The sequence below is a fragment of the Dasypus novemcinctus genome, chromosome 3 (assembly GCF_030445035.2).
Source record: "Dasypus novemcinctus isolate mDasNov1 chromosome 3, mDasNov1.1.hap2, whole genome shotgun sequence".
In the NCBI taxonomy this organism is placed as follows: domain Eukaryota; kingdom Metazoa; phylum Chordata; class Mammalia; order Cingulata; family Dasypodidae; genus Dasypus; species Dasypus novemcinctus.
In genome coordinates, this window is record NC_080675.1 from 46,317,239 (window position 1) to 46,344,890 (window position 27,652).

Consider the following 27,652-nt stretch of genomic DNA (forward strand, 5'->3'; position numbering starts at 1 on the left):
TCGTTGCATCATCTTGCTGCATCAGCTCTCCATATGTACGTCTATCTCTGAACAGCCTTGGTTCTGGATGGCTGCATACCCCTAAGAATGCTCCCCATCCGTTTTTTTCCTCCAAATCTTTATTTTTTTCTTTTTACCAAGGTAATGCATGTTTATTTTTTAAGGATTCAAACATTATATGAATGCTTGTAAAAATGAAAGTCACAGGTATTATCCTCGCCAGAAATAACAGCTGTTAACAGATGGGACATAATCTTCCGGTCTTTTCCCATGCAAAAATTAATAATACATGTAAATATAATAATAAGTGTTAGTATTTCAAAAATTAAGCATACCATACACTGTTGTTGTTTAATTCACCACTTTATTGAGGGCATCTTTCAGGGTCTGCCCATTTTACTTGCCTCGTTTTTTTTAACAGGTGCATGCTAATCCAAGTACAGACACACCACAATTCTCCCTGTGGATGGATATTTGGACTGTTGCCCATTTGTGAAGACCCAGATTGCTTTACTTTCAACCTCTCCATCTGGTGAACTGTCTCTAAGGGCCAATTGACCTCAGGGGTCTGAAGCTAAGCGATTCAGGGGAAAAAACCCATTTCCCTTCCACCCCCTGGGCAGGCTGCGCTTTTTTCGTGCTGGGCGGCTCTCCTTACGGGGCACACTCCTTGCACGTGGGGCTCCCCTACACGAGGGACACCCCTGCATGGCACAGCACTCCTTGCGCACATCAGCACTGTGGGCCAGCTCATCACATGGGTCAGGAGGCCCTGGGTTTCAACCTTGGACCTCCCATGTGGTAGGCAGACACCCTATCCTTTGGGCCAAATCTGCTTCCCATGCTTCCATAACTTACTGAGCTGCCTTTTTATGTTATTTTATTTTTTTGAATTTGAAATGAAGTTATTTTTAAAAAGTGTGCAACTAGGGAAGCAGCTGTGGCTCGATCAGATGAGCTCCCGTCTATCCTATGGGAGGCCCTTGGTTCACGTCCTAGGGCCTCCTTGTGAAGGCAGGCTCGCCCGCATACTGTGGAGCACTGCCCAGTCCGCAGACACCACAGAGAGCTGCCTGGCCCGCAAGTGCCACAGAGCACTTCCCGGCCCACAGGTACCACGGAAAGCCAACTCAGCAAGGTGATCCAACAAAAAGAAGGAAGACAAGCAAGAACACAGAAGAGCCCACAGCAAATGGACAGAGAGCAGACAGTACATACACACACACACAAAAGCTGAAAGGGGAGGATTTTAAAAAAAAAGTGTGCAACTAAAGAGCATAACAGAAACAAAGAAACAGGAAACGATGGTCCATCCACAGGAAGAGGATAAAAATAAAGAAAATGTATTTTCAGTATGTGGACACACTGAACAAAGCCTTTTAAAAAATGCTCTTAAAAATGCTTAAGGACATGAAGAAAAGTACAGAGAAAAAACTACAGTATATCAGGGGAAAAAATGAATGAACAGTATGAGAGTCTAAGAGATAGAAATTATAAAAAGGGACAAAACAGAACTACTAGAGCTGAAGACCACAATAACTGAAATGAAAAATGCCCAGGAAAGTTTCAAGGAAAGTCTGGAGCTGGCAGAAGAAAAAATCAGTGAACTTGAAGAAAAGATACTTGAAAGAGTCAGGCTGAGGAATGGAAAGAACAAAGAATTATTAAAATTGAAATTAGCCTAAGACAGTTATGTTACATACAAGGAAGTCCCAATAAGACTGAGTGCCGATCAATCTTATTAAGTCAGAATCTATGAAAGCAAGAAAGCAATGTGTTGAAATACTTAATGTGCTGAAGGAAAATAACTGCCAGCCAATAATTTTATATCTGGCAAGTTTCTCTTTCAAAAATCTAACCAAGGGTGTAAAGGACTTATACACAGTAAATTACAAAGCATTGTTAAATAAAATTTAAAAAGACCTAAAGAAATGGAAGGACATTCTATGTTCAAGAATTGGAAGATTAAATACCTCTAAGATATCAATACCACTCACAGCGATTTATAGATTCAATGCAAATCCCAATAAAAATTCCAACAACTTATTACAAAGCCACAATAATCAAAACAGCAATAGTACAGACATATAGACCAATGGAATAGAACTTAGAGCTCAGAAATCAACCCTCACATCTTTGGCAAACTGATTTTCGAAAAGATGGCAATAACTATACAATTTGGAAAGAACAGTCTCTTTAACAAATGATACTGGGAAAACTGCATTTACATTTGCAAAAAAAAAGGAAAACCCTACCTTACAACATATATAAAAACATCAACTTAAAATGGATCAAAGACCTAAATATATGAGCTAAAACTATCAAACTTCTAGCTGGAAACATAGGGAAGTATCTTCCAGACCCTGTATTAGGCAATGGTTTCTTAGATTTTATACTCAAAGCACGAGCAACAAAAGTAAAAATAGATAAATGGGACCTCATCAAAATGAAACATTTTGTTCTGCAAAGGACTTTATTATGAAAGTAAAACAACAACCTATACAATGGGAGAAAATATTTGGAAACCACATATCTGAAAAAGGATTAATATCCAGTAGATACAAACAAATCCTTCAACTGAACAACAAAAAAACCAAACAACACAATTAAAAAATGGGCAAAAGACTTAGCAGACATCTCTCCAAAAGCTATATGTAAGTGGCCAGAAAGCACATGAAAAGATGTTGTTCAACATCATTAGCCATTAGGGAAATGCAAACTAAAACCACAAGATACCATTTCACACCCACTAGAATGGCTGCTATTTTTTAAAAATGGAAACTATCAAGTGTTGAAGAGGACTCAGAAAAGCAGAACAGTCATTCATTGCTGGTGGCAATTTATAATGATGCAGCCACCATGGAAGACAGTTCAGCAATTCCTCAGAAAGCTAAGCAAGTACAGAACTACCATATGACTGCACAATCCCACTACTAGGAATATACACAAAAGAAAATGAAAGCAGGGTCTCAAACAGATATTTGCACACCAATGTTCATAGTGGCATTATTCACAATTGCCAAAAGATAGAAGTAACCTAAGTGTCCATCAACCAATGAATGGATATGTAAAATATGGTATGTATACAAGGAATATTTTTCAGCTATAAAAAGAAATGAAGTCCTGACACTTGAGACAGCGTAGACTAACCTTGAAGACATCATGTTGAGTAAAATAAGCCAGTCACAAAAGAAAAAATATTGTATGATCTTCCTGATATGAAAGAATTAGAATAAGCAAACTCATATAAAGTCAGAATCTAGAATACAGAATATAGACCTGTTCTTATGTGCCTCTCATGTATTTTTAATCCCATCCATCATGTCTTTCATTCCCATAAACTCTGTTACTTTTCTCTGCAGGCTCTCAAATTGTTCTTTAGGCTTACCCAGTGTTTTCTTAATATCCGTTCTCTCTCTAGTCATATTTTCTTTCAATTCTTTGAATTGATATAAGAGATTTGTGTGAGATTATCACTGATTAATTGTCTTTAAATCCTGTATCTCTTCAGGGTATTTAGTTTGTTCCTTTGGCTGGAAAACATCTCTTCCTGTTTCCTAGTATGGCTTGTAATTTTTTGCTGATGTCTAGGTATCTGATTATGTTGGTGAGTTTAATCTGATGGCCAATTTTCTCACTCTTGATTATTTCTTTTCACAACTTTTCTTTAATGTTTGGTTCAACTTTTTCTCAGTCTTTAAAATTTCCCAGCTCAAGTTACTCAAAATCAGGTCAGGAAGTCAATAATGGGGAGCAGATTTTTCTCCCAAGAGATCAGGTAAAGACAGCATTTAAAGTGCTCTTTCTCCACACATTCTCCAGACCAGCCAGCAGAGGGCACTCACTGGCACACCGTTCCACCAAGGTGTCTGTCAAGCTCCGCTTTCCTGTGTTTTGGTCTCGCCAGAGCTGAAATTCAAAGCAGGCTCTGCTGGCCTAATTCACTGAAGAGAAGCCCCCCGACTCTTCCTCCTTTTTCCCTTGTAACAGCTGACAGAGAAGAAGAAAGTCTGTTCCCCTCTCAGTCAGCTGCAGTGAGCCAGGGGCTTTATCCCAGTTTAGTATCTTGGGGGTGGGGGAGGGGCACCCTTCCCAGCCACCACAGGTGTTTTGTAACTCACGTTTGTTGTTTCAGGTTCTTCATCTCTGACTCTTGCCCTCCTGGGAGTTGTATAGCTTTGTCCTGATCTGCTGACCCCCAAAACAGGTCCCTCAGACAGCTTTTGGCCCTTTCTGTGTTGTTTTTGTGAGAGAGTTGAGCTCTGCCTGCTTACTCTGATGCCATTTTCCTGGAATTCCCAAGACTTTTTTTTTTTAAGGTGGTATTAGGGATTGAACCCAGGACCTTGTACATGGGAAGCAGGTACTCAAGCACTGAGCTACATCCACTCCCCAATGAGACTTGTTTTTTTCATTTGTTTGTTTGTTTTTAGGAAGTACCAGGGATCAAACCTGGCACCTTGCAAATAGGAAGCAGGTGCTCAACCACTTGAGCTACATCTGCTCCCCCAAGAAATTTTTTTAAATGTGTTTTAGCAGACTCTTAACAGTAGAGATCAACTCAATCATCTTATTCTCTCTTTGCTCTTTATATAGACTCATTTTAAATATATAATTCTTATTCAATAATAGGTTTTGTGGTAGGTGCTATATAAAAATCATCATTAATCCTTGCAATAATTCTGCCAAGGGGGTAGTTTTATTTCTGTTTTATCTATGAGGCTCCTAGATGTTAAATAACTTCTAATTTGCCCAGGGTCTTAGGTGCCAAATTCAAGTTCATCTGGCACCAAAACCTGTACCTATTTCATTCTGAAACTGTGTGTGTGTGTATATCAGTAGGTATCGCAGTCAGGATCCAACCAGAAAAACAGAAAACACTAAATATTTAAAGCAGAAGGGGGAAGCGGACTTGGCCCAATGGTTAGGGCATCCGTCTACCACATGGGAGGTCCGCGGTTCAAACCCGGGGCCTCCTTGACCCATGTGGAGCTGGCCCATGCGCAGAGCTGATACGCACAAGGAGTGCCGTGCCACGCATGGGTGTCCCTATGCAGGGGTGTCTCCGCGTAGGGGAGCCCCACGCGCAAGGAGTGCACCCGGTAAGGAGAGCTGCCCAGCGCGAAAGAAAGTGCAGCCTGCCCAGGAATGGCGCCGCCCACACGGAGAGCTGACTCAACAAGATGACGCAACAAAAAGCAACACAGATTCCCGTGCCGCTGGCAACAACAGAAGTGGACAAAGAAGAAGACGCAGCAAACAGACACAGAGAACAGACAACCGGGGTGAGGGGGGAGAAGGGAAAATAAATAAATAAATAAATAAATAAATCTTTAAAATAAATAAATAAAGCAGAAGGAATTAAATGCAGGGAATTGATTATACGAGAAATGAAATCAATTGGGACAGGAAGGCAATCCAGAGATTAGCAATGGCAGAAGGCAGCTACCACCCTTGGGATGGACAGACTGTGTGGAACCCAGGAAAATGGTCACCCATCATAAACTGGAACCATGGCAGGCCTATCTTCTAGGAACTGGAGCCAGGGGGACACAGATGCTGCCAAACACTGTCCAAAAGAGGGAGAAAAAGAAACGCTTTCACCTTTCTTTTTCTCCCCCACTCCAATCTCCCTCCAGTCTCCAAAAGACTGCTTTTCACTGGCTAAATGCAGGCAGGAGCAGCAGATGAGGCAGCTTGGAAATTGCAGCCTGTAGGGTCAACCCCTCTGGATATGGAATAGACAGGGGTTTCACCAGGAATGACTCTGATGACATACAGGCCCACCATCAGACTCTTAATGAACATCCATGCATGTTCTTACCTCCCATTTTGCACAGGCATCTTTACTTTTTTTTTCCAAAGACAGCTTTACATCTTCAGATACATTCTTTTTCAGTTCTTCAACAGCTTTCAAATACTTGGCCAGACTTTTAGTATTGACAATTACTAGTGCTTCCTATTTAAAAAATGCAAACAAAAAAATAGAAACCTCATGTTTTTTACTGCCAAATCCTTAAGGCTATTTTTGGTAGGTTTTTAACAGATAGAACTAGGATGGGCATCTCTGAAGACTATTTGAGTATTTAAGGGAGACTTTTCTTTGTAAACTGAGGTTGACATGCCTTTTGCATTTCTTGAATTCTTTTGAAGAAAAATGCTAACTATTCAACATTCACATTTGAGGCCAAATGAAGACCCCTTCATGATATTCAAACTTATTTTTATTAGCTCTCTGATAAAAAATGAAAGGCTCTCCTGCAAACTAAAGTCACTGAATAATGTTTCCTCTAAAGGAAATAAGTAATGGGCAGACACCAAACCTCATAAGCAACACAATATGAAGAATATACCAGTGTGTACTGGAAATTAGAGTTGCAATAAGATAAAATTCATAATAAGGTTAATATGTCAAATATTTAATGATATGCCTAAACACTGGTATGTTCTAGGGGAGCAACATTACTTTATCATCAACTTCAAAGTTTTGCCCAGTGTCAACCATGATGGCAGTCCTCCCTACTCCCCCAACACCCCCCCCCCCCCCCCCCCCCGCAAACCTCCCCAGTAAAGGAGTAGTTGTAGGAAGGGATGAGGACTATCTTGCCAGAAATGTGGCTGCTCCTTACCTGGAATTACTCTGTAAGAACAGAAACCTGTTTAGTTATCTAATGAATGACGGAACAAAATATAGGTTGGGGCCTGTGAAAGAGGCAGAAAAACTAGGAAATAAGATAAAAGTAACTCTGGGGGAGGAGGTGATTAAGCAATTAAGCAGGGTAGGGATCTGTCCATTTACTCATTACAGAATTATTATAGGTCTACTGCAGTTCAGGCTCAAGGCTGAGCCCCAGGGACCTTCTCCAGAGCCTCTTTGAAGATGGCTGGATTTATGACTGAGGGAGTCATGCTAACCTAAAAACCCGCTTCAACTGCCCTGTGTCTCTTGAGTCCCAGGGGTCTCAGGGCAATACTTGGCAGGGCAGGAATCTGTCTGCTTCACTAGATGCCAAAGACAAAGGATGATCCCTGCCTCAATTTCCAAAAAGATGGTCAAAGAGAAGAAAATGGTGCAAGAACTCACACCACAACTCTTCCTTCGGGCAGAGTAGACCTAGGCCTTTTCCTTCTTTTTTTTTTTTGACCCTCTCCCTTTCCTGGGTAGGCCATACTGGCCCTCCACACATCCTGAGATTGACTGTTAAGGTCCAGTTAGCTCTCAGCAACCTGAGATTTAAAAGTGGGAAAGCAAGCGAATGAAAACTGGTCAAAGTTGGTGGCTAGCAAAGTGCAAAAAGCTTAAGATCAAGCAGGTGAGGGCTTTTCAGGTCTAGGGAAAAGTAAGGTTGAACTGCCTAAAAATTGGGTTCTGTATGGGTAAAAATCCAGAGAGGTTAAATAGGGTAGAGGACCAAAAGAGAGTTAGAGGCCATGAAGAAAACGAGAAGAGGCTCCCTGTGAGTAGAAGTCTGGGAGCAGTAGGGCGGGGGTAGCCCTACTTCATCTCTCCAAAATGCCTAGTTCATTAGGTGTGCTGAATGAATGAATGAAGAAAAGTACATGCCTTGCTCTACCTCTCCAATGTATCCAAGGTTAGAGACCTACTTTCACTTTTTATGTTCCAAAGCACCTCCCCCTTAGTGAGTCTCTGGATTGGTTATAACTGAAGTTGCAATAACTGCATATTAAGCCATGAAAAAGCAACCTGAAAATGTCTCCACACAAAAACAACATTACTGGATCTTTAATGATACCTATACAACCCAAAATAACTTATATTAAAGTATTTTAATAATAATATTGCTATTTTACATTGAGAGAATTTTAATTATTTAAAGTGCTTTCACATGCCTTTCTTTTTTTTCATTTAAAGCCTCACAACAAACCTGGCAGTGGAATAAGACTGGAATTATTATGTCTATTTTACAAATAAAAAAACAGAGAAATTGAATTCTTGTTCAGTGTTATAGAATCAGCTATCCTCTTTACCCTGTATCATTGAGTACATTCAGAAGGTGTCTAATAAAATATGAATTGAAAAAATATTTCATTTGAATGTCTATTTTAAAATAGTCTAAGGGAAACAATGCATAGTACTCAGACATTTTTTACGTAACTGTAACTTTGTGGTATAATTGCTGTAATGGAAACATCTTGATTTTGAATGAGATAGGCAGCTGATAATAAATATCCAACTTCGATGGCTGAAAAGAGCCCCACCTTGTATTGTGAAATTAGTCCACTGGGATTCTCTCTTTGCCGTAGTATCTGTTCAGCCCTTGTGATATATGATTCAAGTTCCTTCTGCGATTCTTTCACCTTCAGCCTGACATCCAATTCTGGTGAAACATCAGTTGAGCTCTTCAACACTGCAACTAGGTTTACCACATTGATCTGTGAAGACAAAACCATTCTCAACTTTACACTTGGCCCACCTTCTTAGTAAATTCATAAGTTAAAGAAAACATTCTTTGAATAGCAACTCATATTTTCCCACTAAATATAAGAATAAGCATTTTGTTATATTTATATTTTCTAATATTTTTTAAACTTTAAAGAAATAAAATATAATGCAAAATTATTTTACAAAACATTTCCAAACAAGCTACCGTCCCACTGACCATTCAGTTTTAAAAAATAAATTCACTAAATGGGAACATTAAAGACCTGGACTTTCTCTTTAGCTTCTTGAATCTTTGCCTGAAGTCCAGCTGTGACAACATGTTGGAGGGACTCTTGGCTTGAAATATTTTGTACATCCATTTGTAAAGTATCTTCAGTTCTAGCCACAAGCTCTTCATACATAGATCCTTTAGCAATAAGATGCTATTAAAACAAATTGAAGCAAGATCAGGATAAACATTCTTATATGTTAAACAGCAACCTAAACGGTCTCATTAGGAAACCATAAAAAGTAAATTAATACAAATTAGGCATATTTGCATTCTAGAAAATGATATTTTAAAGGTTCATTTTGAAATATTATATTAATATAATCAGATTCTGAGCAACATGCTTTTTAATAAAACATTCTTTATATAGTAAGCTCTTCAATAAAATAATGCCTGGAAGTACTGAGAGAAAATAAGTCGAGAGGGTTATAATAAACCTTAAAATGAAGTTGTTCTAAGCAAAATCAGAGGGGAAAGGAATTCAATAAATGTTATTAGAGAAAATGTCTATTGAAAAAAATCTCTTTAGATGGATAAAACATAATCTTTTTCAGAACCATAAAACACAACAAAATGAAATTCGAGATTGACCAGAAAGTTATTTATGACATAAAACCACAGAAAAGAAGAAATTATCCATGTAAAGTGATCTGCTGTCTAATTGTGGAAGGCCTTTTGGGCAAAGAAGTAGGGATAGAAATGACTACAAAAACATAAAAACATTCTATGCAAGATTTTAAAAAGCAACTTTAAAATTCAAACAACTTGGTAAAATATTTGACACAGAAATAAAAATGAATCAAGATTCAAAAAGTTTACATAATTCAATAAGAAAAATATTAAGAGTCCAAAGAAAATTCAGAACATATAAAAACATAATTCACAGGAACCAAATGGCTAATAAGTATATAAAAGATGGTTCAATCTTACACATAGACAAAGAACTGACAGTTAAACAATAATGAGATACCATTTTTCAGCTACTCAGCTAGCAAACAAAATGTTTTAATTACAACTGAAGGATAGCACGGGTATGATAAAGTAGAAATTGTATTGTGTGAAATCAACTGTAAGAGTTGGTATTTATCTTAGGACAGTAGATTATGGTGATCTTTATTTTCTTTTTATATTTTAATGCATTTTAAAATTTCATGAAATTAATACATTCATTTATAGTTCCAAAGTTTTTTTTTTAATTATAAAAGTAGCAAAAGCTTATATAAAAAACTTAATAAGTCTAGAAAGGTACAGTATGTAAGAAAACCTTTCTCTTCTTATCCCTACACCTTAGTTCTCAGTCAATCAATCATTCAAGCATTCATGCAAAACAATATTTATTTTACACCTACTATGTGCCAAGAACTGAGTTAGAAGCTGGGCATACTACAGGATCAGAATAACAGAGTCAGTTATTTATATATCCTTACAGACATTTTTCTATGGATATAAAAGTATAAAGTATAAAAAAGCAACTCTTTAAAAAATAGGATCACATTATCCTTATTGTTCAGCATCTTGCTTTTCTTACATATTTTTTGCACAATTATTTATTTCTTTATTAAGCAGTTTTACTGAGAAGGATTCACATGTTATACAATCTATCCAAAGTGTATAATCAACGACTATTATATAATCACAGTGTTATGCATTCATTACCACAAAAAAATTTTAGTACAATTTCATTACTCCAAAAAGAAAAGCTGCACACCCCCCTCAGCAGTCCTTCCCCACCCTTACATAACCACTAATCTAATTTCATCTTTATAAATTGAGTTATAGTTATATTTTACATAAATGGAATCATACAATACAAAGTACTTTGTGTCTGGTTTTTTCACTTAGCATAATTTTTGTGTGTGATATTAACATCTTGTAGCACTAACATACATTTGTCCAGTTTCAAAGAAAGATGGTCTCATATATGCAACTTTACCCATATTCATATTTCAAAAGGCGTTTTACTATGCTATATAGTCCTATGTTACATTTTTTACTTTCCTTTTAGTAATATACATGACATTAAACTTTCCATTTAAACCACTTTATTACACACATGATAGTTCTGCTAGTTACTAACATTATGTTGACTTTTACCTTTTCTATTTATTTCCAAAGATTAACACACATCCTTTTTACCAACTATGCACAAGTTAAACTTCAGCTTTCCATTCTCTAACCTCATTCTGTTTTCTGGTAACCCATGTTCACCTTATTAACTCCATTAGATTACACAATATATTTAGTTCATAGTAGTACAATCATGCCGTATTTGTCCTTTTTGTGTCTGGTTTGCGTCATTCAACATAATGTCCTCCAGGTTGATCCATGTTGTCATATGCCTCGTGACATCATTTCTTCTTATAGCTACCTAATAGTCCATCATGTGAATACACCAGTTTGTTTATCCATTCATTGGTTAATGGACACCAGGGTTGTTTCCAACTTTTGGCAATTGTGAATAACACTGCTATGAACATTAGTGTGCAGATGTCTGTTCATGTCACTGCTCTTAATTCTTCTAGGTATATACCAAGTATTGCTGGGTCATGTGACAAATCCATATTCAACTTATTTAGGAACTGCCAAACAGTCCTCCACAGTGGCTGTACCATTCTACATACCCACCAACAGTGAATAAGCTTTCCTATCTCTCCACATCCTCTCTAACACTTATAGTTCTGTCTTTTTAATAGTGACTATTCTAACAGGTGTGAAATTATATCTCATTGTAGCTTTGATTTACACTTCCCTAATTGCTAGTGAAATTGAACATTTTTTCATGTGTTTTTTTGCCATTTGTATTTCTTCTTTGAATAAGTGTTCAAGTCTTTGCCCATTTTTTAAGTGGGTCATTTGTCTTTTTATTGTTGAGTTGCAGGATCTCTTTATATATCATGGATATTAAATCCTTATTTGATATGTGATTTCCAAATATTTTCGCCACAGAGTTGGCTGCCCTTTCACCCTTTTGACAAAAGTCCTGTGAGGTGCAAAAGTGTTTACTTTTCAGGAGGTCCCATTTATCTATTTTTTCTTTTGTTGTTTGTGCTTTGGGTATAAGGTACAAGAAACTACCACCTACCACAAGATTTTTAAGATGTTTCCTTACCTTTTCTTCTAGTAGTTTTATGGTCATGGCTTTAATATTTAGACCTTTGATCTAGTTTGAGTTGATTTTTATATACTTCAGATAGGAATCCTCTTCCATTCTTTTGGTTATGGATATCCAGTTCTCCCAATATTATTTGTTGAAGAGATTATTTTGTCCCATTAACATGGCTTTTGTAGATTTGTTGAAAACAAGTTGGCCATAGAGGTGATGGTTTATTTTATGCCAATACCGTGCTATTTTGCTTTTTTATCCTACCATGCTGTTTTGACCACTGTAGTTTTGCAATATGTTTCAAGATCAGGTAGTGAAATTTCTCCCACATCGTTATTCTTTCTTAGAATACTTTTGGCTATTCAGGTGCACTTTACCTCCCAAATGAATTTGGTAATTGCCTTTTCTATTTCTGTAAAGTAGGCTATTGGATATTGTTTGGTATTGTATTCAATCTATAAATAAGTTTGGATAGAATTGACAATTTACGAAATTTAGCCTCCCAATCCATGAACATAGAATGTCTTCCCATTTGTTTAGGTCTTCATTGATTTCTTTTAGCAATATTTTTTAGTTTTCTGTAGAAAGGTCCTGTACTTCTTTGGTTAAATATATTCCTAGGTATGTGATTCTTTTAATTACTATTGTAAGTGGAATTTTATTCTTGATTTCCTCCTCTGATTGCTCATTATTGGTGTACAGACATGCTACTGATTTTTTGCATGTTGATCTTAAATCCTGCCATGTTATTTAACTGATTGGATCTGATCTATAAGCTTTGTTGTAGATTTCTCAGGGCTTTCAATATATAGGGTCATGTCATCTGCAAATAATGAAATTTTTACTTTTTCCTTTCCAGTTTGGATGCCTTTTATATTTTTTTCTTGCCTAAGTGCTTGAGCAAGTACTTCTAACAATATTAAATAAGAGTGGTGACACTGGGCATCCTTGTCTTGTTCCAGATCTTAGAGGGAAAGTTTTCAGCATTTCACCATTGAATATGATGTTAGTTGCGGGTTTTTCATATATACCCTTTATCACATATTTTCCTTCTATTCCTATCTTTTGAAGTGTCTTTATCAAAAAGGGATGCTGCATTTTGTCAAATGTTTTTTTCTGCATCAATAGAGATGACCTGTGTGATTTTTTTCTTTCGTTCTGTTAATGTGGTATATTACATTGCTTGATTTTCTTATAATTCATTTGATATGTTGTTGAAAACGATTAGCAAGTATTTTGTTGAAGATTTTAGTATCTGGGTTCATTAGAGAGATTGGTCTGTAGTTTTCTTCTCTTGTGGCATCTTTATGTGGCTTTGGTATTAGGGTGATGTTGGCATCATTGAATGAGTTAGACAATGTTCCCTCTACTTCTATTTTTTGGAAGAGTTTTAGCAGGATTGGTTTTAGTTCTTTCCAGAATGACTTGTTAAATTCACCTGTGAAGGCATGTGGTCCTGGGCTCTTCTTAATTGGGAGATTTTGGATGACTAATTCAATCTTGTTACTTATGACTGGTCTGTTGAGTTCATCAATTTCTTCTTTCATCAATGTGGGTGGCTTGTATGTTTCTAGAAATTTGTGCATTTCATCTAAGGTATCCATCTTGTTCGCATAAAATTTTTCAAAGTATCTTCTTATGATACTCTATTTCTGTGGGTTTGGTGGTGACTACCTCCCCCTCATTTTTTATTTTATGTATTTGCATCTTCTCTCTTTTTTTCTTTGTTAGTCTGCTATGGGTTTTTCAATTTTGCTAATCTCCTCAAAGAACCAGCTTTTGGTTTTGTTAATTTTTTTTAAATTCCCAATTTCTTTTAGCTCTGCTCTAGTTGTTATGTCCTTTTTCTGCTTGCTTTGGGATTGGTTTGCTGTTCTTTTTCTAGTTTCTCCAGGTATTCAGTTAGGTCTTTGATTTTAACTCTTTCTTCTTTTTTAATATATGCATTTATAGCTATAAATTTCCCTCAGTACTGCTTTTGCTGCTTCCCATGGGTTTTGATATTTTGTGTTCTCATTTTCATTTGTTTCAAGGCAGTCACTGATTTCTTTTGGCATTTCCTCCTTCACCCACTGATTGTCTAAGAGAGCATTAATTTCCATTATCTTTGTGCTTATTCTGATTCTCTGTCCCTTACTGATTTCCAGCTGCATTCCACTGTGGCCAGAGAAAATACTCTGCATGATTTCAAGCTTTCTGAATTTGTTGAGAGTTGTTCTGTGACTTAGTATGTGGTCTATCCTGGACAATATTCCATGTGCATTCAAGAAGAATGTATATCCTACTGTACCTGTTTGTAATATTCTTTATATGTCTATTAGGTCTAGATCCTAATGTATTAGTCAAGGTCTCTGTTTTTTTTTATTATCCCTCTGTCAGGATGTTCTAATGATAATAATGGTGTATTAAAGTCCCCCATTATAATTGTTGAGGCATCTATTTCTCCACTTAGTTTTTCCAACGTTTGACTCATGTATTTTGGGGCACCTTGGTTAGGTGCATAAATGTTTATGATTGTTCTTTCTTCTTTACAGATTACCCCTTTTACTAATTAATATATAGCATTCTTTGTCTCTTTGAGAGTTTCTTGTAAACAGCATATAGATGGAGTCAAATTTCCTTACATATTCTTCCAATCTGCATCTCTTGGAGAGTTTAATCCATTAACATTCAGTAGTATTACTGTCAAGGCATTTCTTACATTAACCATATTTTCTTTAGGTTTATGTGTTATATTTTGGTTTTTTTTTTATTACTCTTATTATCTTTTCAGTTGTTCTTACTAATAATATGCCTTTCTATACTCTCCTCCAACTCTCCCTCTTCTGTTTTTTTCCTTTCAACTTGTAGAACTCCCTTTACTATTTCTTGAAGGGCAGGTTTCTTGTTGACAAACTCTCTTAATTTCTGCTTATCTGTGAATATTTTGAACTCTCACTCATTTTTTTAATACCAGCTTTGCTGGATACAGAATTCTTGGCTGACAGGTTTTTTTTCCTTTTAGCAACTTAACTATGTCATACCACTGCCTTCTCACCTCCATGGTTTCAGATGAGAAATTAGCACTTACTCTTATAAGCTTCCCTTGTATGTCACAGATCTCTTCTCTTGATGCTTTCAGTATTCTCTCTTTGTTTTGAGAATTTGACAATTTGATTAGTATATGACTGGGCACAGGCCTGTTAGGATTTATACTGTTTGGAGTGCACTGTACTTCCTGGACATGTATGTCCATGTTCCTCAAAAGAGCTGAGAAATTTTCAGCCATTACTTCCTCCAACACTCCTGCTCCCTTTCCCTTCTCTTCTCACTCTTGGATGCCTATTACATATGTTTGTGCATTTTGCATTGTCATTCAATTCCCTGAGTCCCTACTGAATATTTTCTATCTTGCTACCTATCTGTTCTACTATGTCTGATTTCAATTGTACCATCTTCAACATTACTAATTCTTTCCTTTGCCTCTTCAACCTGCTTTTATGTGATTCCAGCATATTTTTTATTTCTATCAGATCCACTATTTTTTTTATGTTTATGATTTCTTCAGTATGTTCCCCAGTGTCATCTTAATATCCTTTATCCTTCACTTCATTTAGTTTATTCATTACATTTGTTTGGACATCCTTGATTTGTTGTTCCACATTCTGCATCTCCCTCCTGTTTTTCAATTTGTTCATTAGACTGGGTCATATCTTCCTATTCCATAGTACAGCTTGTAATTTTGTGTGTGTGTGTGTGTGTCTAGGCATCTGTTTATCTTAATGGACTTATCCAGATGGTTAGCTTCTCTTTCTACTCTACAGTTTTACTTTGTTTGGTTTTGTGTTAAGGTTCCTTTCTGGCACTTGGTTTTACTTATTCTATACCCTTGTAGTTGTCCATGTTCCCTTGAAAAAATATTAAGTCCATAGAAAAGGAAAGAGGGAAGAAGAGAAAAAGAAAAATAGTAAGAATAATTTTTTAAAAATAGAAAAGACACCAGAAAAGAATGAGAAAAGTAATAAGTAATAAGAACGAATCACCATTAAACCAAATCAAAGGAATACAAATTTAAAAAATGGAATAGAAAAAAATGAAACAAGAAAAAAATAGAATAAAAGACTGGAAAGATGAGAAGAAAAGAAAGATCAACAAGAAAAGGTGAAAAGAAAAGAAATGGAAGAGGGAAAAATGGAAGAGGGAAAGAAAGAAAAGAAATAAAGAAACTAAGGATAAGAAACATAGAAAACAAAAAAAGAAACAAAGAAAAATAAAAGACAACAAACAAACAACAACAACAACAAACAACCCAGGAAAAAACAGGCTTCCCTCTTAATTCCCTAGGAACCATCTCAGGCTGCGGATGCTTATCAGTTAATCACCCTGCAGCCTGTCCTCCACAAGTTAAGTACCCAGTTTTAGTGAATAAAATAAAGAATAAAAAGAACAAAATAAAATAAATGATTAAAAATTAAAAATAACAGATTGAAATACCTAGAACAAAAAAAAAATCTCAGTCTATAAGTTCCCTGTACAGGGTGCGGACTGGGTGCCTGACAACCCAGGGGGTCACTCTCCAGATCCCTCCCCCTTCTGTTAGAAGGTCCTGAGAATTGAACCAGGGACCTAGTACATGTGAAGCAGGCATTCCTTCACTGAGCTACATTCACTCCACAGGTTAGGTGGGCTTCTGAAAACTTACCTGGATCTCCCCACCCTCCTTCCCTCAGGGAAGGTGAGCATCTAACAGTTTGACTGCTATCTCTCCTGGTTTTGTTTTGTCCAGGACTGGTTAGGTTCCTATCTCCACCTGGCCTCTCTCTGACCTAGTTCCTCTCTCTCACAGGGCAGTTAGGTGTGACAGTTGCCTGACCAAATCTCTCCTCTCTCCCTGGGGCCGCTTCAGTGCTGACTGTGGTCTTCTTCTGAGATTCAGAGGAGGCTCAGCTGGCCAAACTCACTGAAGAGAAGCCAATCTCCATCCTCAGCTAGATACCTCTTTCTTCCAGGGTGGAGAACATTCTTTCCCACTCAGTTGGCTGAAGTGAGCCAGGGGTTTTACCTAGGCTATTTGTCTTGAAGATGGAGTATATGTGCAGTTCCAAGCCACAGGGGAAAGTAACTCACGGGTTTTCATTTGGTCTCTTTCTCTCTCTGTCCATCTCTCTCCTGGAAGATGCACTGCACTCTGCTGATGTGTAGATACCCAAAGCAGTGCCTTCAGATAGTTTTTTGCCTTCCCTCCATTGTTTTTGTGAGACTTCAGTCTTGCCTACCTACTTCGACACCATCCTCCCAGAAGACTCTTATGATACTATTTATTTCTGTGGGGTCAGTCAACACTTCCTTCCTTTAATTTCTGATATTTATTTGCATCTTCTTTTGTTTTTTCTTTGTCCATTTAATTGATCTTCTCAAAGAACCAGCTTTTGGTTTCGCTGATTTTCTGTAGTGTGTTTTCTTTTTTGTCCTCAATTTCATTTATTTCTATTCTAATCTTTATTCTTTCTTTCCTTCTGCTTGCTTTGTGAATGGTTTGCTGTTCTTTTTCTAGTTTCTCCAGTTGTTCACTTAGGTCTTTGATTTTAGCTCTTTCTTCTTTTCTAATATAGGCATTTAGGGATATAAATTTCCCTCTCAAGACTGTCTTTCCTGTATCCCATAAGTTTTTTTAAACAGTCTTTTTTAAAACTTACTTTATTTTTTTAATCCCCCCTCCCCCACAGAAGTATTTTTATCCTCCCCCAATTGTTATTTGCACTCACTGTCTGCTCTGTGTCCATTAGTTATGTGTTCTTTCCATGTCTGCTTATCTTTCTTCTCATCCTTCTCTTTAGGAGGAACTGGGAACTGATCTCAGGACCTCTGGTGTGGGAGAGAGGCACTCTACTGCTTGAGTCACCTCATCTCCCTGGTCTGCTGCATCTCTCACTGTCTCTGCTTTGCATCTCCCTTTGTTCTGTCATCTTGCTGCGCCTGCTCTCTGCAGCATGGGATGCCAGCTCTCTGCAGCACAGGCCGCCAGGTCTCCTGTGGTGTGGGCCAACTTGCATTCACCAGGAGGTCCCAGGAATCAAACCCAGGGCCTCCCATATGGTAGGCAGGAGCCTAACCGCTTGAGCCACATCCGCTTCCTCCATAGGTTTTGATAAGTTATGTTCTTGTTTTATTCGTCTCAATATATTTACTGATTTCACTTGAAATTTATTCTTTAGTTCACTGATTATTTAGGATTGTGTTGATCAGCCTCCACTCATTAGTGAATTTACCTTGGTTCAGTCTACTATTGGTTTCCAGTTTCGTTCCATTATGATCTGAGTTGCTTTGTATCATTTCAGTGCTTTCATATTTCTTAAGACTTGCATTATGACCTAACATGCAGTCTATCCTGGAGAAAGGTTATTGGGCACTTGAGAAGGATGTATACCATGGTTAGTTTGGGTGCAATAATCTGTATAAGTCTGTTACATCTAAATCATTTATCATATTGTTCAAGTTCTATATTTCCTTGTTGATCTTCTGTTTAGTTGTTCTATCTAATGATGTGAGTGGTGTCTTGAAGTTTCCAATTATTATTGTAGAAAGTCTATTTCACCCTTCAGTTTTGCCAAAGTTTGCTTAATGTATTTTGGGGCATCCTGGTTAGGTGTATGGATATTTAGAACTATTAATTTTTCCTGGTGGAGTCTTTTATTAATATATAATGGCCTTCTGCATTTTTTTGCACTTAAAGTCTGTTTTGTCCTATATTAGTATCACTACCCTTGCTCATATTTGATTATTGTTGATGTGGAGTTTCTTTTCCAACCTTTCACTTTCAGTCAGTTTGTATCCTTGGATCTAAGGTGAGTTGCTTATAGCAGGATATGATGACTCAGTTTCTTTGTTTGTTTTTGTTTTTTTATCTATTCTGTCAGCCTATATATTTTGATTGGGGAGTTTAAGACCATTTCACATTCAATGATATTGCTGTAAATGCATTATTTACTTCCACCATTTTATTCTTTGGTTTTCATATGTCATATTTCATTTTCATCTCTTGACTCTTTTGGTTACCCTTTTGCTATTCTTGCCTTCTACATTCTCCTCCAAACTTCTCTCTTGTCTTTTTCAGGCTGTAAGGCTTCCTCTAATATTTCCTGCAAAGATGGATTCTTCATTACTCTTCACGGCATTATTCACTATTGCAAAAGTTCAAATCAACCCAAATGCCCATCAACAGATGAATGGATAAACAAAATGTGCTATAAACATACAATGGAATACTACTCAGCTATAAGAAGGAATACAGTACAAACACATGGGATAACATGGATGAATCTTGAGGACGCTGAGTGAAGCAAGCCAGGCATTGAAGGACAAATACTACATGACCTCTCTGGTATGAAATAAGCAAACCAAGCTGTCTCAGAAAGCTAGAGACTGGATGACAGGCTTACAGAAAAATGGGGGCGGGGGAGAGCGGACTTGGCCCAATGGATAGGGCGTCCACCTACCACATGGGAGGTCCATGGTTCAAACCCCAGGCCTCCTTGACCTGTGTGGAGCTGGCCCATGCACAGTGCTGATGCGCGCAAGGAGTGCCGTGCCACGCAGGGATATTCCCCGCGTAGGCAAGCCCACACGCAAGGAGTGTGCCCCATAGGGTCAGCCACCCAGCGCGAAAGAAAATGCAGTCTGCTCAAGAATGGTACCGCACACACAGAGAGCTGACGCAGCAAGACAACGCAACAAAAATAAACACAGATTCCCGGTGTCGTTGATAAGGATAGAAGCAGCCACAGAAGAACACACAGCGAAAGGACAGAGAGAGCAGACAACTGGGGGGGGAGGGGGAAGGGAGAGAAATAAATAAAAATAAATCTTTAAAAAAATGGGGGGGAGAAGAAGGGTGTGAGCTGATGTCTACATGGGTGTAATCTATGATAAAGTGGAGGTAAGTATTGGTACAGGGAAGGGATAAGATGGGGGCATAGGTATACTATTGGGTGGGACTTTGCAGGCTTGAGGGGGGCTAGGGTTGGGAAGATGGGTCAGATGGCCCAAGGAATTGGGGGAGGGTTGGGAGGAACAGTTGAACATGGGAGATTGTGAGGTATGTGGTTGAAAGTATAATGTTGAGAAAACTCTTTAGAAAATATAATAAGGAAGGATTACCTGTTTAAGCTGCTTAAGTGGGGGGCATCTGGCACAGGGGCAGGCTTCTTGGGGGTGTGTGATTGCTCCTCTTGTCATAGTGTGTTATATCATTGGGTGGAAACCCATACAATGAATGTGAAGGTGTACCCATATCCTGGGGAGACCTGATGTTCTCAAACAGAGGAAAATGTGTTTCTCACGAGAATTGGTGGCTCCCAATGGGGGAGGACAGTCTAGTATGTCAAGCCATCAGCATTGTTGCAAGTATTTGTGACTCTGGTCTGTCAAGCAGTGAAGCTTGGTAGTCACTGTGGGCCATGAGGGGAGGGGGAGAAAGGAATAGAATAGATTGAAGCAGGGTAACTGGGGGGCAATGGAAGTGTTCCATAATGATGGAATAATGGATATAAGAAATGTTAAATTTCACCAAAAATGTATAAAAGTCTATGGGCTAAAATGTAAACCATAATGTAAACCTAAATGGAACCATATTATGTTTGATAGCTATGTTTCAATATCTGTATATCAGCTACAGCAAATATAACATGAGCATGTAAAAAGATCATTGCTGGGGAAGGGGGAAAAGGGTTTTATGTTGGATGTATGGAAGTCCCCTATATTGTATATGTGACTTTACTGTGACCTAAAACTTTCTGAAGACAAAATTAAAAATTAGAGAAAAAAAAAAAGGATGTAGACACTGAGGAAGAAATGAAAGAAATTGCCTTGCCACTGTACATACAGGGCAGCACCTATTACAGTGATGAAAGGGAAAATGTCAAAAACAAAAGTTTTATGATCCTTTTCATTTTTCAATACTCCAATTTATTTTCACTTTATTTTCGTTTTCCTAAATTAGTATGTATTCTATTTCTAATCTTTAAATCTAATATTACTATTTCATTTTCCTATTAATTGAATTTGACAATATATTAGGCTTCATTTTTTAAGAAGTTTTGGACCACAGACGGGTTCAACTATGGCAGGGGAGGAACGCTGGTGTGGGGTGTTATTGATGGGTGGGACACATGGTTGGGAGGGAGTTCTCCAGGACATGTATATAGGGTGTATAAAAATGTTCAGATATTCACTGGATATTGTCATAGTAGGTAGAGTTACACACGACAACTGAGGGAGTGCTGAGTTCCTAGCCAGGGAGCTCTGTCACATCCGCCCAATGGAAGAGCAACAACCCCCCAAGTGCAAGGGCAAAGACCAGTGAAGAAGGATGGTCCAATGGTGAGCCCTTGAAAGTGATGACTATGCTCATGAGCCTGTGTGACTGAAATTCCAACTAGGCTTAGAGCTGCAGGGTGCCTAAGAGTTACCTCCTGAGAGCCTCCATGTTGCTCAAATGTGGCCACTCTCTAAGCCAAACTCAGCATGTAAATGCATTATCTTCCCCCCAACGTGGGATATCATTCCTAAGGATGAGCATCCCTGGAGCTGAGGGATTACTACCAATCACTAACTGGTGATGCAACTAGAAAAAGACCCTGAATACAAGGGGGAAATGGTAAAGACAAATGAGCTTATATGGCTAAGAGACTTCAAAAAAGAGTCAGGAGGTCATCAGGGGTCATGCTTATGCATGCCTTGGCAGGATTCCAGAGACAGGCAAAGTAGATACAACCCCAGGTACTGGTGCTCCTGAGGGCTACAGAGACACACAGGTTCTATGGTCATGGCAGTTGGCTCTGAAGTTCAGTGCCTTGTCAGTGGGCCCTACTTTGGAATTTGTGCTCCTAAGTGTGATGGAGTTGGACTCAGATGTGACCTTTCTACATATGCCTCTTCTGTCGCTTTTACTGAACCTGTGGTTGGCGCTGGGGTTGGTGTATACCCAGGAGACTTGAATCTCTGGACTGGCCATGTGCCAGCTGGACCCTGAGCCTCAGCAGACTTGTAACTCCTACTCTCTTGTTCGTTGGACTTACCCAGGTCAGCTTCAGCGAGGTGAAGATAGTCAACAACCACAACAGGGAACCAAGAGTGCCTACAACTGCAATCAGGAGAATCACATCCATCAACCATGTGAGATCTAAGCCCCCTCTTGATATAGAGGTGGAGTAGATGTCACCACCCCAGGCTCCACAGGATGGAGGAATAAAATATGGATTAGAGTGGACTTACTGGTATTCTACTACAGAACTACCTGTGACTATAACGGAAGAAACTGTAGCACTCGTGTGGAGAAAGTGGCCACAGTAGTTTCTGAGGTCAGGGACAGGGAAGAAGAGATTTGATGTGGGGGCATTTTCGGGACTTGGAGTTGTCCTAAATGATATTGCAGGGATAGATACTAGACATTATATATCCTGCCATAACCCACTGAGGTGACTGGGGGAGAGTATAAACTACAATGTAAACTATAATCCATGTGGTGCAGCAGTGCTTCAAGATGTATTCACCAAACGCAATAAATGTGCTGCAATGATGAAGGAGGTTGCTAATGTAGGAGTGGGGGGCGGGGAGATGAGGTATGGGGTATGTTGGAACCTCTTATATTTTTTAATGTAGCATTTTTTGTGATCTATGTCTTTTCAAAAAAATGCTCATTAAAAATATATATAGGGAAGCAGACTTGGCCAATGGACAGGGCATCCACCTACCACATGGGAGGTCTGCGGTTCAAACCCCGGGCCTCCTTGACCCGTGTGGAGCTGGCCCATGCACAGTGCTGATGCACGCAAGGAGTGCTGTGCCATGCAGGGGTATCCCCCATGTAGGGGAGCCCCACGCACAAGAAGTGCGTCCCATAAGGAGAGCTGCCCAGTGTAAAAGAAAATGCAGCCTGCCCAAGAATGGTACCACACACACAGAGAACTGACACAACAACAAAAAAGAAAACACAAGACTCCCAGTGCCACTGATAAGGATAGAAGCAGTCACAGAAGAGCACATAGCAAATGGACACAGAGCAGATAAGGGGGGGGGGGCGGATAAATAAATTTAAAAAAAAATAAATCTTTAAAATATATATATGTAAACAGGCAGAAAATAAAAGAGTCAGAATTTAAATGCAGAAGTACTTACTACAGAATAGTAAAAGTAAAATACGGGAAATATTTTTTTAAAATGCACTTATCATTTGTTTGTGAATATTTAAAACTCACCTTCACAGAAGGACAATTTTGCTGGATAAATAATTCTCAGCCTTGACAGTTTTTCTCTTTTAGTATCCTAACTGTATCATACCACTTTATTCTCATCTCCAAGGTTTCTAATGAGAAAGCCACACTAAGTCTCACTGGGCATCCCTTGTATATGATGGTTTGCTCCTACCTTGCTGCACTCAGAATTTTCTCTTTATCTCTGACATCTGACATTCTGAACAGTATGTGTCTTGGAGTAGGTCTATTCACATTTATTGGGCTATGCTGCGCTTCTTGGACATGTTGGTTCATTTCTTTCATGAAAGTTGGGAAATTTCCAGCTATTATTTCCTCAAATACTCTTTCTGTCCCTTTCCCCATCTCTTCTCCTTCTGGAACTCTCATTATACACATACGGATGCATTTTGTAGTATCAGTCAATTCTGACACCCTGCTTGTTTTTTTGCATTCTTTTCTCTCTTCCATTTCATTCCATTTCAGCTGTTCTATGTTCTGTATCACTTATTCTTTCTTCTATCATTTCTAGTCTGCTGTTGTAAACTTCTAATGTGCTTTTTTATTTCACCTCTCTTGTGTTACATTCCCATTAGCTCTGTTAGTTTTCTATTCAGGTTTTCAAATTCTTCTTTGTGCTCACTCAGTGTCTTCTTTTTTTTAAAAGAAGTTTTATTACATAAATTTTACATTAAAAATGTAGGGCATTCCCATATACCCAATTCCTTCCCCCTCCCACAATTTCTTCTCTTAACCACATTGTTCATTACGTGGTACATTTGTTATAGTTGATGTACACACTTTGAAGCATTCTAATAACCATGGACTTTAGTTTACATTATACTTTACAATTTGAACCACACAATTTTATATGTGTTGACAAAATGTATAATGGCCCATATCCACCATTGCAATGTCATGCAGGACAATTCCAATGTTTCAAATATGCCCCATGTTACCTATTCTTCCCTCTCCCTCCCCTCAGCATCTCTGTTGGCCACTGCCTTTATATCAATGATATAAGTTCTTCCATTGAAAGAATAATAAGTATAATTTAGTCCATAGTTGCATTCCCACTTATGTTTGTTCATTCCTTAATCTCGAAGATCTTGGGATGGTGATGCCCACTCTGTTTCTGATTGAGAAGGGGCTTAGATCCCATGGGACAGATGGATGGAACTGTCTTCCTTATAGTTGTAGATACTCTTTTTTTTTGGGGGGGGGGAGGATGGACATTGTCCATTATCATCCTTTTGTGAATTGTCCTGGGCGAATCCAATGAACTAGACAGAAGGTGTTGAAACACTGCCAAGATTCAGGGCTCAACTGGCATATGAACAGACTGAAGATTTAAGACTCTAGGCCATATATTTAAGGGGTATAGTGCTAATTATAAGTTCAAATAAAAGGGGTAAAATATTCATGTGTAGGGAAATTATATGTGAGTCTAACTTTGTTACATTGGGGAACATATATTCCAAAGTAAGGAATGCTGAATTCCTGAGATTGTCTGCCCTGCCTATATTATGCAGGTGTATTTGGAGCCCTCAGGAAGTGTACTGTTTGAGGCACTGTTTACTGTGGTCATGAATGAGATTCTGTTGAGATGTGCATAAGCGTAATCTCTGGAATGATCTCTCAACACACTTTGAAATCTCTTAGCCATAAATATTTATTTGCATGTAATATTTCCCCTTTTGGTCAAGGTCTTTTTCCAAATGCATTTCTGGCTGGCCCTTGGTGCCAGGGAGTCATGTCCCACACCGGGAGCAAGGTAGTACATTTAAATGCTGAATTTAGCTTAGAGAGATGTCTCAACTGATCAACAAGTAGGTTTTCAGGAGGTAACCCTTAGCAATATGTAACAAGAAGTGAAGTTTCAATTTCACAAGAACAAGGTTCACAAGTACAGCCATCAATATCAAGGGCTTGGTGTAACAGTCCCATCCTCCTTCAATAGGCATTGCCCATGTACTTGGGGAATTCTTGTCACTTTATTAGAGAATGCAGCAGGACTTCCCAGGATGGGAATTCAATATTCTTTTGATTATTTTGTGGATCTCTACCCACCAAGAAAATGCCTCTTGACCAACTGAACATATTCACATGTCATGGAGGCATGCCCCAGGCACATCCCTCCCCACACATCCCCCCATCGCCAACACCCAACATCAAAGATCCACCTTACCAATAGTTGTGACTCTTCTCCAATCCAAAGCCTCCCCCAAAACAAAGCAAAAAATTAAACAAATAAAAATAATAAAATAATAAAATGTAAGCAATAAAATTTTTCCATTGTCTTTCATCACTATAGTATCTGTTGTCTTTTATGTACAGTGACAATTTCTTCCACACATTCCCCCAGTGTCTTATTTTATTCACTTTATCTTGAAAGAAGCTTTAGGTTACAGAAAAGTCACAAAAGCTTTAGGTTACATAAAATATAGGAGACTCCCCTATGCCCATCCCCTTTCTCCTCTACCACTTTCCCCTATCAATACCATTTTAGATGTGTATGGTGCATTTGTTACAATTGATGTACAAATACTGAAGCATTGCTACTAACCATGGTTGATGGTTTACATTATGGTTTACATTTTGTATCGTACACTTTTATAGGTTTTGACAAAAGTTAAAGTGGTCTGTATCCATCATAGCAAGATCATGCAGAACAATTTCAATGCCCTAAAATGTCCTATGTTTCATCATTCTATTCTTCCCTCCCAATCCCCTTGGAACCTATAGTAACCACTAAGTTTCAATTTTTGAAGAATAAGGTTCATATTTACATGCTTTAATATTGAGGGCTGTTTTCTTTTATTAGGCACTTTCCTTGTTGTCGAGACATCCTTGCCCCTCTATTGAGAACAAACCAGGACTCCCCAGATGGGAGTTTAATATTTTCCTGTTTATTGTGTGGGTGGGTCTCCACCCAACTCAGCATTTTGTTTTTTTTAAATTTATTTCATTTATTCCCCCCCCACCCCCACTGCCTGCTCTTGCTGTCTACTCTCTGTGTCCATTCACTGTGCGTACTTCAGTGTCTGTTTGTCTTGTCTTTTCTTCTTCTCTTTAGGAGGCACTGGGAACCAATCCTGGGACCCTCCAAGGTTGGAAGGAGGCACCCAATTGCTTGAGCCACCTCAGTTCCCTGGTTCCTTGTGTCTCTCATTGTCTTTCTTCTGTGTCTCTTTTTTGTTGCATCATCTTGTTGTGTCAGTTCATGGCACAGGCCAGCTTTCTGCAGCACAGTATTTTCTTGATGCCCCTTATCTCTTCGACCATATCATTGTTCTACTTATTAATTTGATTTTTGAAATTTGTGTGCATCTCAGTGATTAGTGGTCTCAAATTCTGTGTCTCTTCTGGGGCTTTCATATATTCCTTTTCTTGGGCCATTTCTTACTTCTTAGTATGGCTTGTAATTTTTTGCTGATGTCTAGGCATTGGATAAGGATTTTGAGATTAGTCAGATGCTCAATTTCTCTCTCTGGGTCTTTAATATTGTCCCTGTGTGTTGCTCAAATAAGGGCCCTGGACCCAGTAATGGGTTGCAGACCGGCTTCCCAGGGTCTTTGAGATGGAGGCTAAGTGACCAGAAAAAGTGTCTCTTATTTATCTTTAATTTCTTCACGTGCTTTTCCTTGGTCCACCAACAGATGGCACTCTTTGACACTCCTCTCAGTTTAATGCCTGGTCAGAGTATGTTTGCTGCAACATGGACTAGATCAGTGTGAAAGAGGATCCTGCCTGGAGGCTAAGAGCCTGGTAATTCAAACTTTCTCAGCAGCGGTTCTCCAACCTTGGCTAACAGCCCTCTCCCTTTTCCTGGGTAGGAAATAATTCCACTCCTCTGCATCCTCCACAACCAGTACCATTCAGTAGGAAGGGAGACTGGGTGGGTTTGATCTCCTTAGTCCCTTGCTGGCTCCCAAGGCAAACAATGGCACAGCCACACCCGACCTGGTAGGGCTCGTGGGACACAGCAGACCAAACTTGTGGGTCGAAAGCTGAGTCCATCTTGGGCTGTGCCTCTCTCTCCCTTCCCTGGGTAGGTAGATCCCGGGGGGCCTCTTTGTCTGTATCCACTGGCCTCAAGTCTTGAGAATTCAAAAGCGTCTATTGGGTGGGAAAAGATGCCAGTAGCTGCCGCTTTTAACTCACAGTTTGGCCATCATTAATTCTGCCCCTTTGTCCCTCTCTCTTCTGGGCAGTGTCCAGTCTTGCCCTGGTATCCTAAACCCTAGAACATTTGTTTCCCAACCATTTCTGCCTGTCTTCTAGCTATTTTTCCGGGACAGAAGAGAGTTCCGTGTCTTTCTGTCTGCCACCTTCTCATAAGTCTGCCTTTTACAATGTATCTTGATGCAATATCTTGATCCAATAGCCATCTACTTAATTCTTTCTTAACAGAAGAATATTTCATCATGCTTGTGTTTTCATTGTTTATCAGAGGGATCATTTTTATTGCTTTGAAATATTTTTAAAAAATACAAATACTGAATTTCTATCTTATTTCTTTCACTCAGATACAGCAAATAAATATAAAAATATAATTAGAAAAATACTGGCAGATGGCACAGCTAAGTTTATATAATATTTTCAAAACAATAAAAATCATCACTCATAATTAATGAAAACACAAAACA

General features: G+C 38.5%; 1 protein-coding gene across 6 annotated transcripts in view; it reads right to left on the reverse strand.

Moving 5' to 3' along the window:
* Positions 1 to 27,652, reverse strand: part of SYNE2 (spectrin repeat containing nuclear envelope protein 2) — a 400,819-nt gene that overhangs the window by 221,410 nt on the left and 151,757 nt on the right. For all 6 annotated transcript variants that reach the window (XM_058293295.2, XM_071213892.1, XM_058293293.2 and 3 more), the window contains 3 exons: positions 8,668 to 8,826; positions 8,221 to 8,394; positions 5,825 to 5,959 (listed from right to left, as the gene is read on the reverse strand). In XM_058293295.2, coding sequence (XP_058149278.1) covers positions 5,825 to 5,959; positions 8,221 to 8,394; positions 8,668 to 8,826 — 468 coding nt within the window. The remainder of the gene's footprint in view (positions 1 to 5,824; positions 5,960 to 8,220; positions 8,395 to 8,667; positions 8,827 to 27,652) is intronic.